At 36.0% G+C, this 18,438-nt stretch overlaps 1 protein-coding gene across 12 annotated transcripts in view; it reads right to left on the bottom strand.

Annotated features, from left to right (window-relative positions):
• mtmr1b (myotubularin related protein 1b) overlaps positions 1–18,438 on the bottom strand; it is a 38,630-nt gene that overhangs the window by 2,029 nt on the left and 18,163 nt on the right. For 3 of the 12 annotated variants that reach the window (XM_073934516.1, XM_073934517.1, XM_073934522.1), the window contains 11 exons: positions 17,288–17,363; positions 16,990–17,114; positions 15,919–16,026; positions 15,730–15,831; positions 15,534–15,617; positions 12,197–12,346; positions 11,352–11,540; positions 6,860–7,045; positions 2,110–2,316; positions 1,933–2,025; positions 1,710–1,823 (listed from right to left, as the gene is read on the bottom strand). In XM_073934516.1, coding sequence (XP_073790617.1) covers positions 1,710–1,823; positions 1,933–2,025; positions 2,110–2,316; positions 6,860–7,045; positions 11,352–11,540; positions 12,197–12,346; positions 15,534–15,617; positions 15,730–15,831; positions 15,919–16,026; positions 16,990–17,114; positions 17,288–17,363 — 1,434 coding nt within the window. 12 annotated transcript variants of the gene reach the window in all.

The following is an 18,438-nucleotide window of genomic DNA, read 5'->3' as shown; positions in this document are numbered from 1 at the left end:
TACTATTTTTCTATGCCTAAAGTCATTAGGTGATCAACAATTTATTTTAATCAATATATATGTTTAATAAAACTGTTTTGTTTAAATGCATCAAAACATATTGTAAATATTCACTGAGAAATGTATAAAAATATTCATTTTCAAAACTATAAGTTTCATCTTCATACATAAGAACAGTTCGTTATAACTTTTAATAATTTTGTGAATTCACTGCAGACGCACCACATCATTTAGAACCACCATTAAAGAGACTTTTGTACAGATTGTTTGAAGCCTCTTTTAGCATCAAAGAGAACATTTTACCCGGAAACTGAGGGCCCTATCATACACCCGGCGCAATAAGGCGCATAACGTGTTTGCCCTGACGTGTTGCTATTTTCAGACTAACGCAGCCTTATTTTTCCTATTATTCGCCACTTTGTTTAAATAGCAAATAAAATAAAATTAAAATAAAATAAAAAAAATAATAAATAAAAATAAAAATCCATTAGTGAAATTTTGTGGACTTATAGGTGTTTGGTCTAGAAAAGAGGTGTGTTAAAGCGCATTATTATTTTGAGGAACTGAAAGTTGAAAGCAGGTTTAAAGTCCAGCGTAGAGCGCGATAGTTAATTTATTCATTCATTCATTTTCTTGTCAGCTTAGTCCCTTTATTAATCCAGGATCACCACAGTGGAATGAACCACCAACTTATCCAGCAAGTTTTTATGCAGCGGATGCCCTTCCAGCCACAACCCATCTATGGGAAACATCTACACAAACACTCATACACTACGGATAATTTAGCCTACCCAAGTCACCTGTACCACTCGTCTTTGGACTGTGGTTGAAAACCAGGCGAACACAAGGAGAACATGCAAACTCTGAAACAGCAGAAACAGCAACTGAGCCGAGGCTCGAACCAGCGACCTTCTTCCTGTGAGGCGACAGCACTACCTACTGCGCCACTGCTTCGCCGCGTTAGATAATTATGTAGGCTAATGGATGTCTGTGCTTACAACACAGTTTCCTTATCAACGAAAGAGAGAAAGAGAAAGTAAAGACCAACTGAAGGAGGCTCGTTCTTTATCCTCATACTGAAGGTGGCATGTTTAACTGGTTTCTCGCTAATGAAGCCTTGAGTTTTCCACTCAAGTCTGCCATGTAAATAGCAAATGCACCATGGCACGACTCAACTGACTCTTAAAGGGAATGGGAGATGAGACTGATTGGTTTATTCTCAAAACACACCCATAATAACTCATTAAGAAAAGAAGCACAACCCTGTTAGACTATGCACCATGGCGCAGACCATATTTATCCATCCTTAAAATAGCAAAAGTGGATTCGGACACAGCCTTAATGCTTTTGCTCTTTAGACTTTGCGCCTAGATCGTTAAAATAGAACCATGAATTTGGCTCTAGTTTTTCCATGAACTTAAATGTAACATTTTTTATTTAGTAATTTTTATGCACCTCAAATAAATTACAGAATGTCTTTAGAAGTCCTACAATACAAATATTTATAATAATTTTGATACTTAAAAGAAAGATGATATTGTTTGTTAAACAGAAATAACATAGCAGTATACCATTTTGATCTGTCCCATCTGCCAATCTGTGATAAAGGCTAGTATCAGATTAGATAATTAAGGTTAGTAGTAGAATATCATACCCCTATTTAAAACCAAGTAACATTATCTCAAAACAATAAATGCATCTGCTCTTGCCTTTGAAACCCGTTCTTGCTCACTGTTGTAAAGAAATGTCCCAAACAGGCAACTGAATAGGTGATCGAGTACCGTGATGAGAAATAGCTCATTGAACTCAAATGCAGAAGGAAACTATGGAAAGAACAAAAGAGAAAGATCTAGTAAAACCTTTAAAGTGATCATATAATAGTGCCATCATACTATATATTTAATTGTATGCATTGTCAGAGTTTTTCCTCACCTGCCGGGTCATTTGCCAGACACAATCTATAAACTGAACAAACAGAGGCGAGCGCTCAGAGTTTGCATGATTCCCATCTCCATGTCCCACACGCTAACAGACGTAAAGACAGAAAGAAAATTTAATCCTGTGACACTGTAGATTTTTTTTTTCATATAAATGCAGGATGATACTGACCGAAGCAAATCGGTGCCCGAAGCTCAGCCACTCCTTCTCCAACAGCACCTGGAAGCCTTTAAGCGATCGGTAGTGTGCGTCTAGCATGAGCATAGCCAGAGAGGTGAGCTGAGCTGTGCGGTCCCAGCCATCACTGCAGTGGACCACCACTGATGTCTTCCCTGACTCGATTCGGTCGGCAATCCGAACAGCACCAGCTAGCAAGAGCTAAAAAAGAAAATAACTTGAATATTTGTAAGTGTTGTTGATTTGGAAATATTTTATTAGTTAAATTTTGTGGGCTTTTGCTAATCATAATTTTGAAAAATTATACATAATTGTATTATTTTTTTTGCTATTTATTACTCTCCCTCATGTTGTTTAACCAGAGACCTTTATTCATTGTGAGACTATAAATGAAGACATTTTAGATTAAATCTGAGAACTTCCTTATCCTCCAAGCTGCAAAGTTGTTCAAAGTCCAGAAAAATACCAAAACATATTCTCAAAACTGAGCACATGCCTTCAGTGGTTCAATCAGAATATGACCAGGTTATGAGAATCCTTTTGTGCACACATACACACAAACACAAATGTATTTAACAGTTTATTCTCGGGCACATAGACATGTGTGTTGAACTGCGCTGTGCTCTTTATGCATGTTGCACTGCAGACATATACATCGGATGCGTCTGTCCTTTCTGAGGAATTTGAGCACTGGCATCCACGGTACATCAGTGCACTGTGATTATTAACACATTCCCTTTACCAGTGTTTCTCAACCATGTTGCTGGAGGACAACCAGCTGTGCACATTTTCCATATCTCCTTAACCAAACACCTGATTTCGATCATCAGCTCATTAATAGAGACTGAAAGCAGAACTTCTTAAGTTGAATTTAATACCTTTTAATACCTTCAAAAAAGTAATAATAATACCAGCACGACTTAGAGCTGCAACTGTAGTGGTATAAATATCTTTCCAAATAGAATTACATATTGCAGATAACATATCCATTTAAGTAAAGCAGAGGGATTAATCAAAATGTCACAATGGGACTTTGTCCATAGATTTTAATTATATATGTCATCAATGTCAATAGCTGCTCTTCTGAGAACAATTCGGTGAAGTTATTGTTGTTTCTCCACTGAGCCTGGAATTACGCAGCACGATTACAAACTGTTCTCGGCCTGAAATGAACCTGTGCTGAACTGTGCCGATAGATTCTGTGTGTTGATGTCGCTGCTCTGTTGCCAAGCTACCACTAGTGTTGCCAAATATAGTGGACTTATTCCAGATTAAAAGCTGTCCAAAACCCACCCAAACACACAAAAAAGAAGAAAGAAAATCCAAAATATTAGATAATTCTTTTATATATTTAATTTATTTTATGTCAAAATTAACTATTAACTATTTAATAATTAATTATTTTTATTATTATTATAACCGTATTTTTAATGCCCTTAATTTTGGCTAATTTCATTTACTACCTTTCACAACACCACGGACACCCTGGAAAGGCCTGTAATGGGTGTGACAGATAAACGAGACATCCAAAAATTGCAGTGTAGGTGGGCCTCCAAGAACGTGGTTGGGAAACACTGGCCTGTACAGACACTGAGAAGTATGTATGTACAAAATTATTGTTGTAGCTTCATAATATTGTAAGGAAATAGAATTCATACTTTTATTTCTCATTAGTGATATCCTTTATTCATTATTACAAATACAGTTGAAGTCAGAATTATTAAACCCTTTTCATTCTTTCCCCCAATTTCTGTTTAATGGAGAGAAGATTATTTTCAACACAATTCCAAACATAATAGTTTTAATAACTCATTTCTAATAACTGATTTATTTTATCTTTGCCATGATGGCAGTAAATAATGTATACTAGATATTTTTTTAAGACACTTCAATACTGCTTAAAGTGACATTTAAAGGCTTAACTAGGTTAATTAGGTTTACTGGGCAGGTTAGGGTAATTAAACAAGTTAAGATGGTTTGTTTTGTTAACTATCGAAAAAAATATAGCTTAAAGGGGCTAATAATTTTGACTTTAAAATGTTTTTTAAAAAAATTAAAACTGCTTATATTCTAGCCAAAATAAAACAAAAAATAACACTTTCTCTAAAAGAAAAAATATTGTCAGACATACTGTGGAAATTTCCTTGCACTGTTAAACATAATTTGGGAAATATTTAAAAAAGAAAAAACTATTCAAAGGGGGCTAATAACTCTGACTTTAACTGTATGTTGTGTGTGCTAAAGATATGTTAAACCATTTGCATTACAGTCATTTTTCACTCTATATTGGAAATATTTTGTATGCTCTGCTAAATTATATTTTTAACAAAAACTATTTGGAGTGAGATGTGTTTTGCATACTTATGAAGCATTTTGCAGAAGGAGCTATCTTGGACAAGAAAGGTGCAGCAGAAACAACAAAAATAGAGTGTATCTCTCACTTCTGATTTCCTTAGTAACCATTTATGAAAACATATTAGGGCCTATGGAGGCCTCAAAGCTTGTGCATTTAACTCTTCGGTTCCTCTGTGCAGAAAAAGGGAAGCACAGACGGTGCAGAAAAGCTGACAGGGAGACAACCCGCCTTCTTTGTGATTATAAAATGGGTCTTTAGTCCCAAGGAAGCACATGCAGAGTGCCTCGTGTTCTCTTGGGTAGCATTGTATAACCAATAGGACATATTTGTGCAACCCAGGGCCCTATTAATTATTCATTTGTGCCTAATAAATTACTACTACTTTTGAAATTGATCTCCGCCTCCTGAGTTTGTATTGAACATGCATGGAATTATAGAGCAATTTTCCAACAATATTCAGTTTGAACCACTAAAGTTGACTAGGAGTTGACATGTGGAGTATGCAGATTTTAATTGCATTACTTAAGTGCAGTGCAGACATGTAAACATCTCTATTAAACTATTACCATCGTGTAGGATTTTCAGCGCATTTTGCCACAGGATAATCCGCACGCACGCACGCACACACACATAAACACAACACTGTTTGACACTGTTCTCAGCACCTAATGAGTCCGTGAAGGACCAAAGACAACCACATCATGAAATGCAGAGATTTTTTCCCCTTTCGGCATGCGGTATCAAATTCTATTAAAACAACACTCTTCCAGCAGTTCATACACGCATCCAATATCTCGTTTGTTACAGGGACATGTGCGCAATATTCCTGAATAAAAGTGAAAGTGCCAATCAGCAGTTAAAGTTGAAAAATTTTAAGTGTAACACCCAAAATTACATAAAACTCTGGAGGAATTGTGGAAACTCATGTAAACACCTTATTCATATTATTGTCTTAATTAGATTAAGGCAAAAAATTTGATGCTGATGTCGATGCAAACATTTTCACTGTTTCATAGCATTTTATTCTGGACCATTGTGGTCTATGCAGGGTCATACAGCTCTTGGATTTGATCAAAAATATTTTAATTTGTGTTCCGCAAAGGGTTTGGAACAACATAAGGGTGAGTAATCATTGACAGAATTTTCATTTTTGGGTGAACTAACCCTTTAAATAAATTACATAATATACCACATTAAATCATTAATTAAGCAACTTAAATGTTAGAAAGACAAAAATTTGAATAGTTCTGCACATTTATCTTAAATGCAAGTATAAATACATAATGAAAAATTATTTTTAAATGAAATATTTGATTAGCATTTTGTATTTGGATTTTATTTTATTTTGAGTTCCCTGAATTGATGCCAATGAATAGACTGATTGGTCATAAGCATGTTTAACACGACTAAGAATTTTACTAAAATTTCATACTCCAATGGGAACCTAGGTTTCTGTATGATGTGATGGAAATTGACAAAAATAAAGACAGCAATTAAAGGGATAGTTCACCCAAACATGAAAATTGTCATAATTTACTCACCCTTTACTTATTTCTAATCTGGGGTGCGTTTCCAAAAACCATTGTTAGCCAACTAAGGTCCCAAGTTCCGTCGTTACAAACATAGTTCATTGATTTGGCGTTTCCCAAATCCCTTGTTTCAATAAACATTGGCAAACTGCATCGCAAACTTGTACACTTGCAACTACACCTCTGGAGCAGTAGTTAGAAACATAGTTCCAAGGCTGTGTTCTATTCCCAGTTATCCCCCTATGCCACATTCCTTTGAGACATTCTAATATTTAAACTTGGAGTCATCTCTCTCAGGTGTAATTTGCTTTCAAAGTATTTTTACAGTTTAGTTTTAGCGATCTTGATGAACTCTGTTGAACAGAATAGATGATATTTTGAAGAAATCTGCAAACCTGCAACTACTGATTTTCATAGTATTTGTGGAGTCAGTGGTTACAGGGTTTCATATTTCTTCAAAATATTGAATATAATATCTTGTTTTGAGTTTTCACCCACAGTCGCAATACAAATAATGCCAGATCCTATGCTTGATCCCTCAAAGTATTTTCTTGTTAAAATTAAAATTATTGGAAAACTCAAAAATATCTCTTGGCAACAAGCTTATGAACTTCTTGTAAATTACTCTGTTTTCTTGATAATTTTTTATTATTATTAAAATTAATAACTTCTTCTTAAATTATAGCATGGCCCCAAATGTTGACATTAAGTCACTAATAACTAACTCTTAACATGCTACAGACTCAGCTTGTAGACTTAAACAAACATACTTCTAATATAATGATGACCATTTGATAAAGTATGATTTCAATCATGCTACAAAACTAATATGGTGTACTGACACAATCCAAATTCTCACCCTGACGTATTCTAGCCAGTGAGTGGCATCCACATTTGAGAACCAGTGTTGTTGGTCAATGGCAGGATACACCACCTCCTTGAGTTTCCTTAAGGATTCTCTCATCACATGTATGTTGGGTATTTCCAGAAAGTTCAGCTCCACATTGATGTAGAAACTCTCATTCTCATATCCTCCATCTTTGGCCTATAAAATAAAAAAAATAAAAAAAGAAGAAGTAAACGCTAAAAAATCTGGTACAGTAGTTGGCTTGTTGAATGACCATGTATTGACCAGCCAGAAAGCAAACACCAGTTTTCAAAACAGCTATGATCCATGCACACATTTACAACGAAAAATATTGGGATACTAGGTGACAAAAATCAAAGTTAGTCTGCAGATTTTGTTCAGAGCTGAGCAATGTGACAGAAATCCCAAAAGGTAACAAGGACCACAGACTATAGCTGCATCCCAAATGGCACACTTTGCACTTATACACTCATCAGCATAGTTACTATGCTGTTGAAGGTGTAAGTGCATAGTGTGCCATTTGGGATGCAGCTATAGTCTGTGGTCCTTGTACACTTTGGAGTTTAGTATATATTTTAGGCACTGACGTTGATGCCATTTTTACTAAGCGGAAATTTAAACCATGTCCCAGATGACGTTTGACGGTTGCCAAATTACTGAAATAAATGACCAAACTACCAATTAATACCTGCCATGAGTGTAACCGCATTTACCATCAAGATGTGGTAAATACTTGTAGGAGAATTTTGCTTTCACAAGCCAAAATACATAAATTAATCCAACACCACCTCCGCCCCTTCAAAGCAGCAACCATAGTGTGCGTAAAGTGTCCAACATTCCACAATTGTTTTTAACGGTTGAATAAGTGCATCATCTGGGTAATTAAAGTGCACTTATAATGAGTAAGTAAAATTATTATTTTAGAATGAATAGTTTTTTTTTTTTTTTTTTTTTAATAACAGGTAATAATTGCACCAAAACATATTAAAAGGTAATTGAATTATAACAGCGTAACCGAAGTAGTGCTGTGCGCTATTTGTTTAACCCTTTCAGGTTACATGCTGACTGACTGACAGCTGCGTGATGCATGGGTTTTGTGCGTTTTGTGCACGAGCAGAAGAAATCGGCACGCAAGCAAAGAGATTCACATGCTCGTAGGCTATTACATAAATGCGATCTTGACTTATAATACTGCGCTCATGACATTTGTTATTGAAAGAACGCCACAGGTAGTTGGTAGATCTGTGTAAAAAGGCCTGCCGCCACAGCTGGAAAAAAACCCTAGAGGAAACACTGCATAGACATTTCTCTAATTGATAAATAGTTCTTGAATCATCATACATGTTGCTATAATTTCAAATAAAAACATGTTTCAATCAGCGCATTTTAAATTAGGCCCAATCCCAATTCTATTTTAGTATATCATCCCCTTGGCCCTTGAAATCAAGTGTGAAGAGGAAGGGTTTCAAAATTTACCCCTAAGAAATTTAATTTACCCCTAAGAAATTTCTTACCCCTAAGAAATTTCCATTGCAGCACCTGCACACGTCATCATATGTCATCGCGATCTCTTGCTTCATATGAGATCAGACCATAGTGACTGCTGTAGTTATTCCAGTTGGGTTATTTTTTGGCATTTATCTTCAGGAAGTCACTGAGACGTATATCATGTTATCATAACGATCTAATGTGGCAATAAGATTGTAACTGCACAATGTATTTACACCCTGGCCATATTCCTATATGTAAACACACACACACACACAAAAAACAACATTAACATTATAGCAGACACTGTAAAAAGCTCATTCCCAGCCACTAGACATTTCTGACAGAGTATTCAAGTAGCATCGAGTTGTGGGACTGCTATAAAGGAGTTATTATGTAAGGTATCATAGATAGCAAAATTGGGACACCCCAACCCCTTAAGTACACGCGCAAAACGAGGGGTAGGAATCGCCGACAACTTCGTCTAAACTACAATTCACAGCCAAAAACACGTAGTATATCTTTTGTTATTAACTACATAATGAGAAAGAAGCCTTTGATGGGGTAGAACATGTACATGTTTGCTCACCTGGGTTTAAAGGGAATTAGCCATTTCCCCTCAACGTTGATAATAAACTAATTTCTTTCTGTATGAAACGTCAAACAGACACGGTTGCTCCTGAGTCCTGTCAAACCTCCACTAGTTTTTCCTCCATTTCGTGGGTCCAAATAAACCGAAAAAAAGAGCGCTTTTAACTTCTCCCCCAGCCTCCCGCTGGCCTGCAGCAGGTATACACACACGCTGTAGGCGTAGGCGATGTAGGCTGTAGGCGATGGCTGATGTTATTTTCAGTCAAAACTCAATTCACACGGCATGATTTGAATCGCCGACAGCTCCAGATATTTAGCATGCCAAATATCTCACAGGCATCGGCGACTCATCGGCGATTCTCTCAGATGGCGTCTTTGATAGTTCATACTGTGTGATTGTCACTCACGTGCACGAGCAGCAATTTGCCTGTGATTTCAGGCATTTGTCGGCGATTTCTCAAAATCTGTCGGCGAGCCAAAATCGGGGCTAAAATCACGCAGTCTGAAATAGGCATAAAACCCCGGTGAGATCATATGATTTTTATTGTCGGTTACAAAAGTCACTATGTCAGTTTATGCGATTTTGTCTTGATAAAATCTTGACTTTGTGGGTAACAAATGTGCCAGACTACACGTTCCTTCACAATCAGTCATCCCATAATTTCTACGATGGGCGTTATTACCCAAAGCAGTCATAAGTGAAGCTATAACAATATTTGGTCCCACTTTATATTAAGTGGCCTTAACTAATATGTACTTACACAGGAATTAATAGTTTGTTACAATGTACTTATTGTGTAAATACATGTATTTACATTGTACTTATGCTTGATTAAATACATGTATGTAATTACATCTTTAATTAACTTTTGTATTTACATTTGTAAATACACTGTTGACCATCCCTTACACCTTAACCCACCCTTAAACCTACCCATACCACCAAACCTGTCCATAACCCAACCTCTATCCCAACTCAAAAGCACCACAAGTGTTCTCAAATACATTATAAACACTGTAAGTACATTGTATTTATTTTTTGATGTAAGTACATTGTAGTTAAGGACAGTTAATATAAAGTGGGACCCAATATTTTGTATTTTATTAATTTTATGAGATTTTTTTTAATCTTATGTCAATCTCAATATACACTCATACTTGCTGAAAACTAAGCTACATTACTTAAGGGTATTCGAAAAAATATGTAATGTAATGTAATGTAATGTGTATTTATATAGCGCATTTACTGTGTATGGCCATACACCCAAAGCGCTTCACAACCATGAGGGGGTCTCTCCACACCACCACCAGTGTGCAGCATCCAGTTGGATGATGCGACGGCAGCCACAGGATAACGGTGCCAGTGCGCTCACCGCACACCAGCTATTGGTGGAGTGGAGAAAAAGTGATAGAGCCAATTTGGTGGAAGGGGATGATTGGGAGGCCATGATCATAAGGGCCGATAGAGGGACTTTGGTCAGGAAACCGGGGTTACACCCCTGCTCTTTCACGAGAAGTGCCATGGGATTTTTAATGACCACAGAGAGTCAGGACCTCTGTTTAACGTCTCATCCGAAAGACGGCACCCACTGACAGTTTTGTGTCCCCTTCTAAGGTGCACATCTAAGGTGACATGCTTCAAAACTAGTCCGCTATACAAGAACCATAACACAAAATGATATGTTTTTTATAATCTAATAAAATTTCAGTGAAAGTTTAAGTGAAACTTATTTTATACTTTACATTTTTTCAGTTGTCATTTTTAATGACAAAATCATCCTGCCAGTGAGTTTCAATTTAATTAGTTTAATTAAGTAATTTTAATAAGCAAGACAGGCTTACAATGTATTAGCAGCACTGATTATGTTCCCAGATTACCTCAGAGGAGCAAACTCGGTTAAGGTTGTGAGAACTCGGAAACTCACTGTGAGAATGGAGGTGTCTGCATATTTGTGCCAGTCTGTCAAATATAATTGCTTAAAACACTTTAATATTTTAGAGAAAGTAGTTAAAGTTTGCATAACCAATGATTGATCTTTTCCACCCGAGACTCACCCATAAGTAGCCTTAATATGCAGCCTATTTTTGGATTGCCTGACCCACAGTTCAGCGACAGCACCCGTGGATATAACTGAGATATTACATGCTCCTATTGTTCAGTGTCACCCATGTGACGGAAATCTTTGTAAAGATTGGGGAAAAAATTAAACATGCTAGACTTTCTGTCATGAGGCGTAGCACACATGGTATTGGTTGTCTTCAACTATGCCACATTAGACTAAAAGAAACAATTGAATCTTGTGTCACGACGCCCATTTGTTGATTATGAATCCCTTACGGCAAAGAAATCATGCCAAAATCAATAACAGGGCTTTATATGGGTTTATATTTCTTTAGTTCTTACTTTGTTGGTGTCAGCCACAGTACTTTGGCGAGCATCAAAAATGCAGAGCTTGTGAGATTGAGCATTGGCATCAAGTATTGTTTGCAGGTACCGTTCATCCTCCCTACATCGGCGGTCTGATGGACCCACCTGTGGCTGACCACAACGCACAATAGCGGCCTGACTCTCAGGATGAATCCAGGAAAGCACCTAAGGGAAAACCATAACATTTAAGACCTTAGTAATAGAACAAATTCATATTTTAGACTTAAATAAATGGGTAAATTCTGCTTAATTCACTATGGAAGGCCATTCCCGCCACTAAATAAATAAATTAAAAAGAAATGCAATGTAAAAAAAATATATATAAAGTCAGAATTCCGAATTATAACATCACAATCCTGAACAATAAAGTCAGAATTCCGAGTTAAGTCAGAATTCTGAGTCATAAAGTCTCAATTCTGAGTTATAGTCACAATTCTGTGTTATAAAGTTGCAATTCTAAGTTATAAAGTCAAAATTCCAAGTTAAAAAGTCGGAATTGCAAGATTTAAAGCCAGAATTCCAAGTTGTTAAGTCAGAATTCCGAGTTTTAAAGTCAGAAGTCCGAGTTATAAAGTCATAATTCTGAGTTATTAAGTCGAAGAATTGCGAGTTATTAAGTCAGAATTGATAACAAGCAGATCACAAGACTTAACATAACTTTCAATTATGAAAATGAGAACTCTTGCTTTAATAAAATAAGTTTAAGACTAATTCAGTTAAATGAAAATGTTTAAATATTTACAGATATTGTTTCAATTGGTCAAAGAACATTTGCAATGGAGACTAAATTGTAAAGCCAAATTAATGCATTATTATCTTACAGGGAAACGACGTTTGGCCCTAAAAGCTGCAACTCTCTTCAGTTCATCCTCTGTGACGTTTGAAGGCAGGACCAGCAGAGCAGGATATGTTTCACACACCTCATAACCACTGTTAACTTTACTGATGATCCAGCTCTCGTTCGGAAGACCCTGTCATCGTCCACAACATTGATGAAAGTAGATCAGAGCAATATACCCCAATAATTACCCATTCTGATACACATTCTTTTGAAATTAAGCAGCCAGTGTTGGGGAAAGTTATTTTAGAAAATAATGCATTACAATAGTGAGCTACTCCTCAAAAGTTACTTTTGCATGACTTTTTTTCTGATCTGACAGAGGCTTGATCTCTTTCAGAACTTGCAGGATTTTTTTGTAAATAGAGGAGCTCTGCAATTAACAACATACTGTATAACCTTCAATTGCCTTTAAAAAAAAAACATTAAAAAAATTAATGTAGGATAATGTTATCTTCAAAGAACTTCCTGACCTCTGAGCTATACATGACGTATAAACAGATCAATAAGGGTTTAAAGCAGGGCTATTCTATTCAATTGACAGCAAGTGGGTCGAACCCGGCCCCCGAAGCAATGTTTCCGGCCCTCTAAATAGTGTCACCGTGACACACGGTCGCCATGAATATGAAGTGACATGCGTCTGTTTTACAATCTACATTGTAAAAGCGATATAGAAATAAAGATTCATTGAATTGTTCATTACAGCAAGAGCTGCAGTTAAAGGCTGCGCAGAGTGCGAGTCACCTGACATTAAGCGAGTGGCGTGAGCAGCCGAAAACATTTGGATATGTTTGTAGAAAAGGTCTTTTGTACAATGCACTGATATCATTAATAGGGATGCAATGATTAGCTGTTTCACTTTAATTCCTTATGGTTATACATTCATTCATTCATTTTCATTTTTGGATTAGTCCCTTATCCACCACATGCTTTACGCAGCGGATGCTCTTCCAGCTGCAATCTATCACTGGGAAACATCCATACACACTCATTTACACACATGCACTAAGGACAATTTAGCCTACCCATTTCACCTGTACTGCATGTCTTTGGACTGTGGAGGAAACCAGAGCACTCGGAGGAAACCCATGTGAACACAAGGAGAACTTGCAAACTTCACACAGAAACGCCAACTGACCCAGCCGAGGTTCGAACCAGTGACCTTCTTGATGTGAGGCGAATATGTTACCCACTGCACCACCGTGCAGCCTTCATTACGGTTAATTAACCGAAAAGGCTTTTTAACGTCGCATTTCTGATGCACAGAACAAAACTGCTGCAACTAAACAAAGTTATGCGAACTGTGCAAGTTTAAAGTTCAGAGCTTACACTGAGGCTAATACGCATGCACATTGGATTAACTATAGCAGCAAGCCGTTCACATATTGCGTCTTTTCAGCACACAATTTCATTATTTCCAATGGAGACGTGCGCATATTGGGAGCGGTGCGCATGCGACATGAAAGCGGACCGAAGCACTTGCACCCTCCAGGCGCACATAGTAGAAATTCTCAAGCTGTAGTGGTAAGAGTTGTGCGTGGCTTTCAGTGCAATGTAAACACAAGATACGTTAAATTCTTTACTCAAATTATTTATTAAATTTGTTAAAATAATTATGTGTGTTTAAACGCAGATAATAACAACAGTTCGTTTACATTTTTAGATAATATATAGCTTAAATTAACAATAAACAAATACAATATTTTATTTTTTTATTTATTGTTCTAACATTTATTTTCATTGTAATATTGTCACTCTTGTTTAAATCAAAAACTTTCTTATTTATTTCAAAGTCCAAAGAGAGAAATGGATATTGTTCGTTTTTGATTACTATTTTGTGCTGTATTTGGTTACTGAGCAGCAATATACAACAATTTAAAGTATAAGCACTCTTCTTGTGATTTTCTAAACTAGTAGTTTTTTTAATTTAATAAATGCATAATAACCATGAAACCATGATTATTCTTCAGACTATAATCAAACAACTAAAATTTATAATTGTTGCATCCCTTATTGCAGTTCAAAATATAACATATAAATGTGTTTGAATGTAGAAGAAGCCGACTTAAGCAATACACTGTTTTTGTTGAATATGTTTGTTCAAAAAAAGCCACATTGTACAATGCAGTGATGTTATGTAGTTTCAAAGTACAACATATTAACATTTTTAAGGTGTCTTGGGTGTCTTAATGAGCAAAAATACAGCATATGGGCTCTTACATTGCTTTCCTGTCATCTCTAATAAAAATTGAAAGTAAAATTACTGTCCATTCAGATAATCCTCTTTTCCTGGTCTTCCATGTGTTCAAAATAATGAGAATATTTCCATTGCAGAAATGTTCCTTTCTGTCTGTTCCTGCATTCTCTTATTGAGTGCAGGATTCAATGAGACTATGTTAATTTTAATTCAGCAATTTATTTTTAAAAAGAAAATTAACTAAACTAAAAAGTAACTCGCATTATATTATTCAAAAAGTAACTCAAATTTTTAAAAGTAATGCTTTACTTTCTAGTCACTTCTGTTGGTTTAAAACTAGATTAAAGACACATCTCTTTGCATTAGCATACACATAAAACACAAATGCTTTTAAAAAATCTAAATCCTCTAAAGGATTGTTAGTCTGCATTATTTAGGGCAACCTGAGCTGGGAACACTTCCCAAAAGACATTATAATTTGAACGGTATCTGCGTTTATGTTAGTCTTTTTTATTATTCCCAAGGTTGGACCAGGTCGTATCCTGAGCAGCGGCTGTGGTGATCATGGAGGAATGAGGAGCATGAGACTGATTCCCAGTGACAGACGAGTCTTCGCATTGATCCTAAAGAGCCAGCCTGTACACTCTCCGGTGACCTCTCCCACCTGCAGCTTCTCCACGATGGACATCCAGCTTTCTGCAGCCTCCTGCGCTTTCGCCTAGACTGCAGCTCTACACAAGAAGTTTGGCCAGGAGAGAAATGGTTGTGCCTAGCTGAGCCTGGTTTCTCTCGAGGTAATTTTTTCCTTCACTTTCACCAACTGGTGAACTTTGTTCCTTGCCACTTGCATGGTTCGGGACTTGTGGAGCTGCGCATCGATGGATATGCTCTTCAGTGTTTGGACTTTTTTGGAAAATTAAACCACACTGAACTGACCTAAAATTGGACTGACACTGTTTTAATTTACTATAATGTTCTATGTTAAGCTGTTTTGACACAATCTACATTTTAAAAGCGCTATAGAAATAAAGATGAATTGAATTGAACTTAAAAAGTAATATTATTACGGTACTCGCGTTACGTGTAATGCATTACCCCCAACACTGGGCATGACAGTTGTTACCTGTCTCTTGTACTCAGCAACTGGGTCGTAGATTTTCCATCCATCCTCTGGAAATGTCTCTCTGTACTTAAAGGCAAAGAGAGGCTGAAGGAATATAGGGAGTCTGTATCATTAAACATACTAAAAGCCTGAAGCTAGTGTATGAAACATTGGTATGTTACGTTTGTTACTTGCAGATATTTTCAAAATGTCATACCAAGTTGTGGGAAAGCGGGAACGCATACTTTGACAATATTTTAAACATTTCCAAATTGCTTTGTCCCTCCTTCTTGTATGCAAACCGTGGGGTTCTCAAGTCCTGTGGAAGAAAAAAAAAAGTTCATATTTAAAAGTGTGTGAAGGAGACTAAATGAAGTCATTGAAGAATGGAAAAGTTGTTCTTTGCCTTGCAGACTATCTCAAGTCCTTGAGTGTCATCCCCGTGACTCTGAACCGCGATAGACTCCAGTCTGCTTACGGCTCCAAGATTAACATCCAGTACAAATGGAGAATCCTATCTCAAACACAGAAAACAACATTAACAGCTGCAGTAACCAAACAATCTGTTCTAAATAGAATTAGAAAAACACCAAGGAATTAAAGCACTAATTCAATCAGTGGTGTAAAGTAAAATTATATATATATATATACACACACACACACACACACACAATTTTTTTTTTTGGACGATATATTGCATCAAAATATACTGCGATAAATGATATGTGTCATTTTAAGAATCCAGCCATCATTATATAATGCCAGAATGACAATATAATCTCATCTCAATGAAAGTACACTCTTCCAAAAAACATATCATATTTTATTCTTAAAACTATTTCATTTATTTATCGTAGCTTTAACAATTGAACAATTGCGCATTGGAATCAGAATGTGAAAACGCTTATCCTAAATAAATACTAATAAAAGTGCATGGTAAAAAAGTAACAGAGGCTGCGATAACTGGTACCAGATCTATTTTCAGTTGTCAAACACCCAGATGAAAATATATTAGTCATTTATAGTAAATACTACTGTATTTTTTAACCATATGGACACTAACATATTCAATAGTAATAGAGATGTTAGCTAAAATGCTGCTAGAATAGTTTATGTATGGGCTATAAATTTAGCATCACCAAAAAAGATTGAGGTCATGTCAATTTGTTGTGCGATAAGATGATATATTGATTATTGTGACAGGTCTACTCAAAGATTACATCTTTCAAAAACATTTAGATCTTTTTTTTTTTTTTTTGTCCTGGAGTGTATATTTAAAGGAGGATCATTGAAAGTTTCAAATGGTTCAATCTATTTACTAAAAAAACTGTTACTTATGACAACTTTGCAGCATGTTCAAGCTATATAAATTTTAGACTTAGACACTAACGTGAGGGGAAACAATATTTAGTTTATGTTTCCTATAGTTTGGTGTGTTGGTGCTAGAAGCTGTAAATAAGAAAATAAGCATTTTTACCCCAGAAGAGAGTTTCAGAAGAGAGTTTACCCTTGTCAGACTCTTAAAGTAGAGCTTGAAGTCAGTGATGGTTAAAGTGCCCCTTATGACCCCAGAGAATGGACAGATGTACATGACGTCTTTGACTGTGAAGAAAAATTATTATTTATTTATTATTATTATTTTTTAAATCACAACAAACAAGGGTTATTTACCACCAAAAGTGTGAGTTGGCATGGAAGACCAACTCTAGCCACCTAAAAATAAAATAATTTTATGATGGTTCTTTAATGAGACAACTTGTTTTAAAATTTGTTACCAATAGCTTTGATCGTTTCTCCAGGAATACGCGGAGCCTCTTCCATCTGAGCCTGCTTATTTCCTTCTCTGAGAGCCTGTCGCACATTGAAATACAAATACTTTTATATGACTACATGCACATCCTTTTGAGTATTATATCCTTTCCAATACTTTAAAGAGAAATTCAGAAAATGTGCAATATCACAAACTCACATTTTCAGAATGATAATTTAAATGATCCAAAATTAAGATTAATAACGACATTTACGAGGTGTCTTGAAAGTTTGCTTATTTGCTTTTGTCATTATGTTAATTAATTAGGCATGACATTACCTGTGTGTAACCAGACTTCTTACTCATGCCCTGTTTACTGGCATAAATCCATAAATTAAGTTTTTTTTTTTAGCATATTACAGGCTTTTGGATGTAACCCCTTGTTTGGTACTGTTTGTAATTTGTTTACATTTACTGGTTTTCAAATGTTAAAGATGCAGTAGGTGGTGGTCTTTTTTGTGCTGGTTGAAAGTCTCTTCACATTCCAATAGTAATGATTAAAAGTAAATTATATGAATGTATTTATATGTATTTTTATATTCTCCATAAGGCATTAAATTAAAAAAATGTTCATCCAATTAAATATTGGATGAACCGGACTGACAAATAACTCAATTACGACAGGTATTTCAAGCTGTCTGTAAACAAATTTTAATTTTAATTTTTGCGCAGCCTTTAAGCAGACAGATATATTACTTGCACCCACACGTGAAGCATGGATCTACCACCGACAGAGAGGCGGCATCCTGCAAACTCTGCATTAACCGGAACTTCTTTCTGAAAGACCAATATGGCCTTTTGTTCATGAGCTTCTGCCCTCTTTGTAAACCCTGAATTAATATCGGAAGTACTTTTGCAGGCTGGAGGGGATTGACGTTATGCAGTTCAAAACAACTAACTGAAGAATAACACCACAGTAGTATTTCTTTTAGACAGGTGTGTTTTAAAACTATTTTAGCCACGCAAAGCAGCAAAAGATTGGCTATTTTCAAGTTCATTGAGTATCTTTTACAGCATCAATACTAGTCGGTTAAAAAGACCTGAGAATTCACTGAGATGTTCAAGTGTAAAAGGAGCTGAAAACAAGCGATGTACGAGGATCAGCAAGCACAACTG

This window comes from Danio rerio, chromosome 21, assembly GCF_049306965.1.
Source record: "Danio rerio strain Tuebingen ecotype United States chromosome 21, GRCz12tu, whole genome shotgun sequence".
Classification (NCBI taxonomy): Eukaryota; Metazoa; Chordata; class Actinopteri; order Cypriniformes; family Danionidae; genus Danio; species Danio rerio.
Note: the sequence above shows the minus strand (reverse complement) of the source record. Positions and strands in the feature narration are given on the sequence as shown.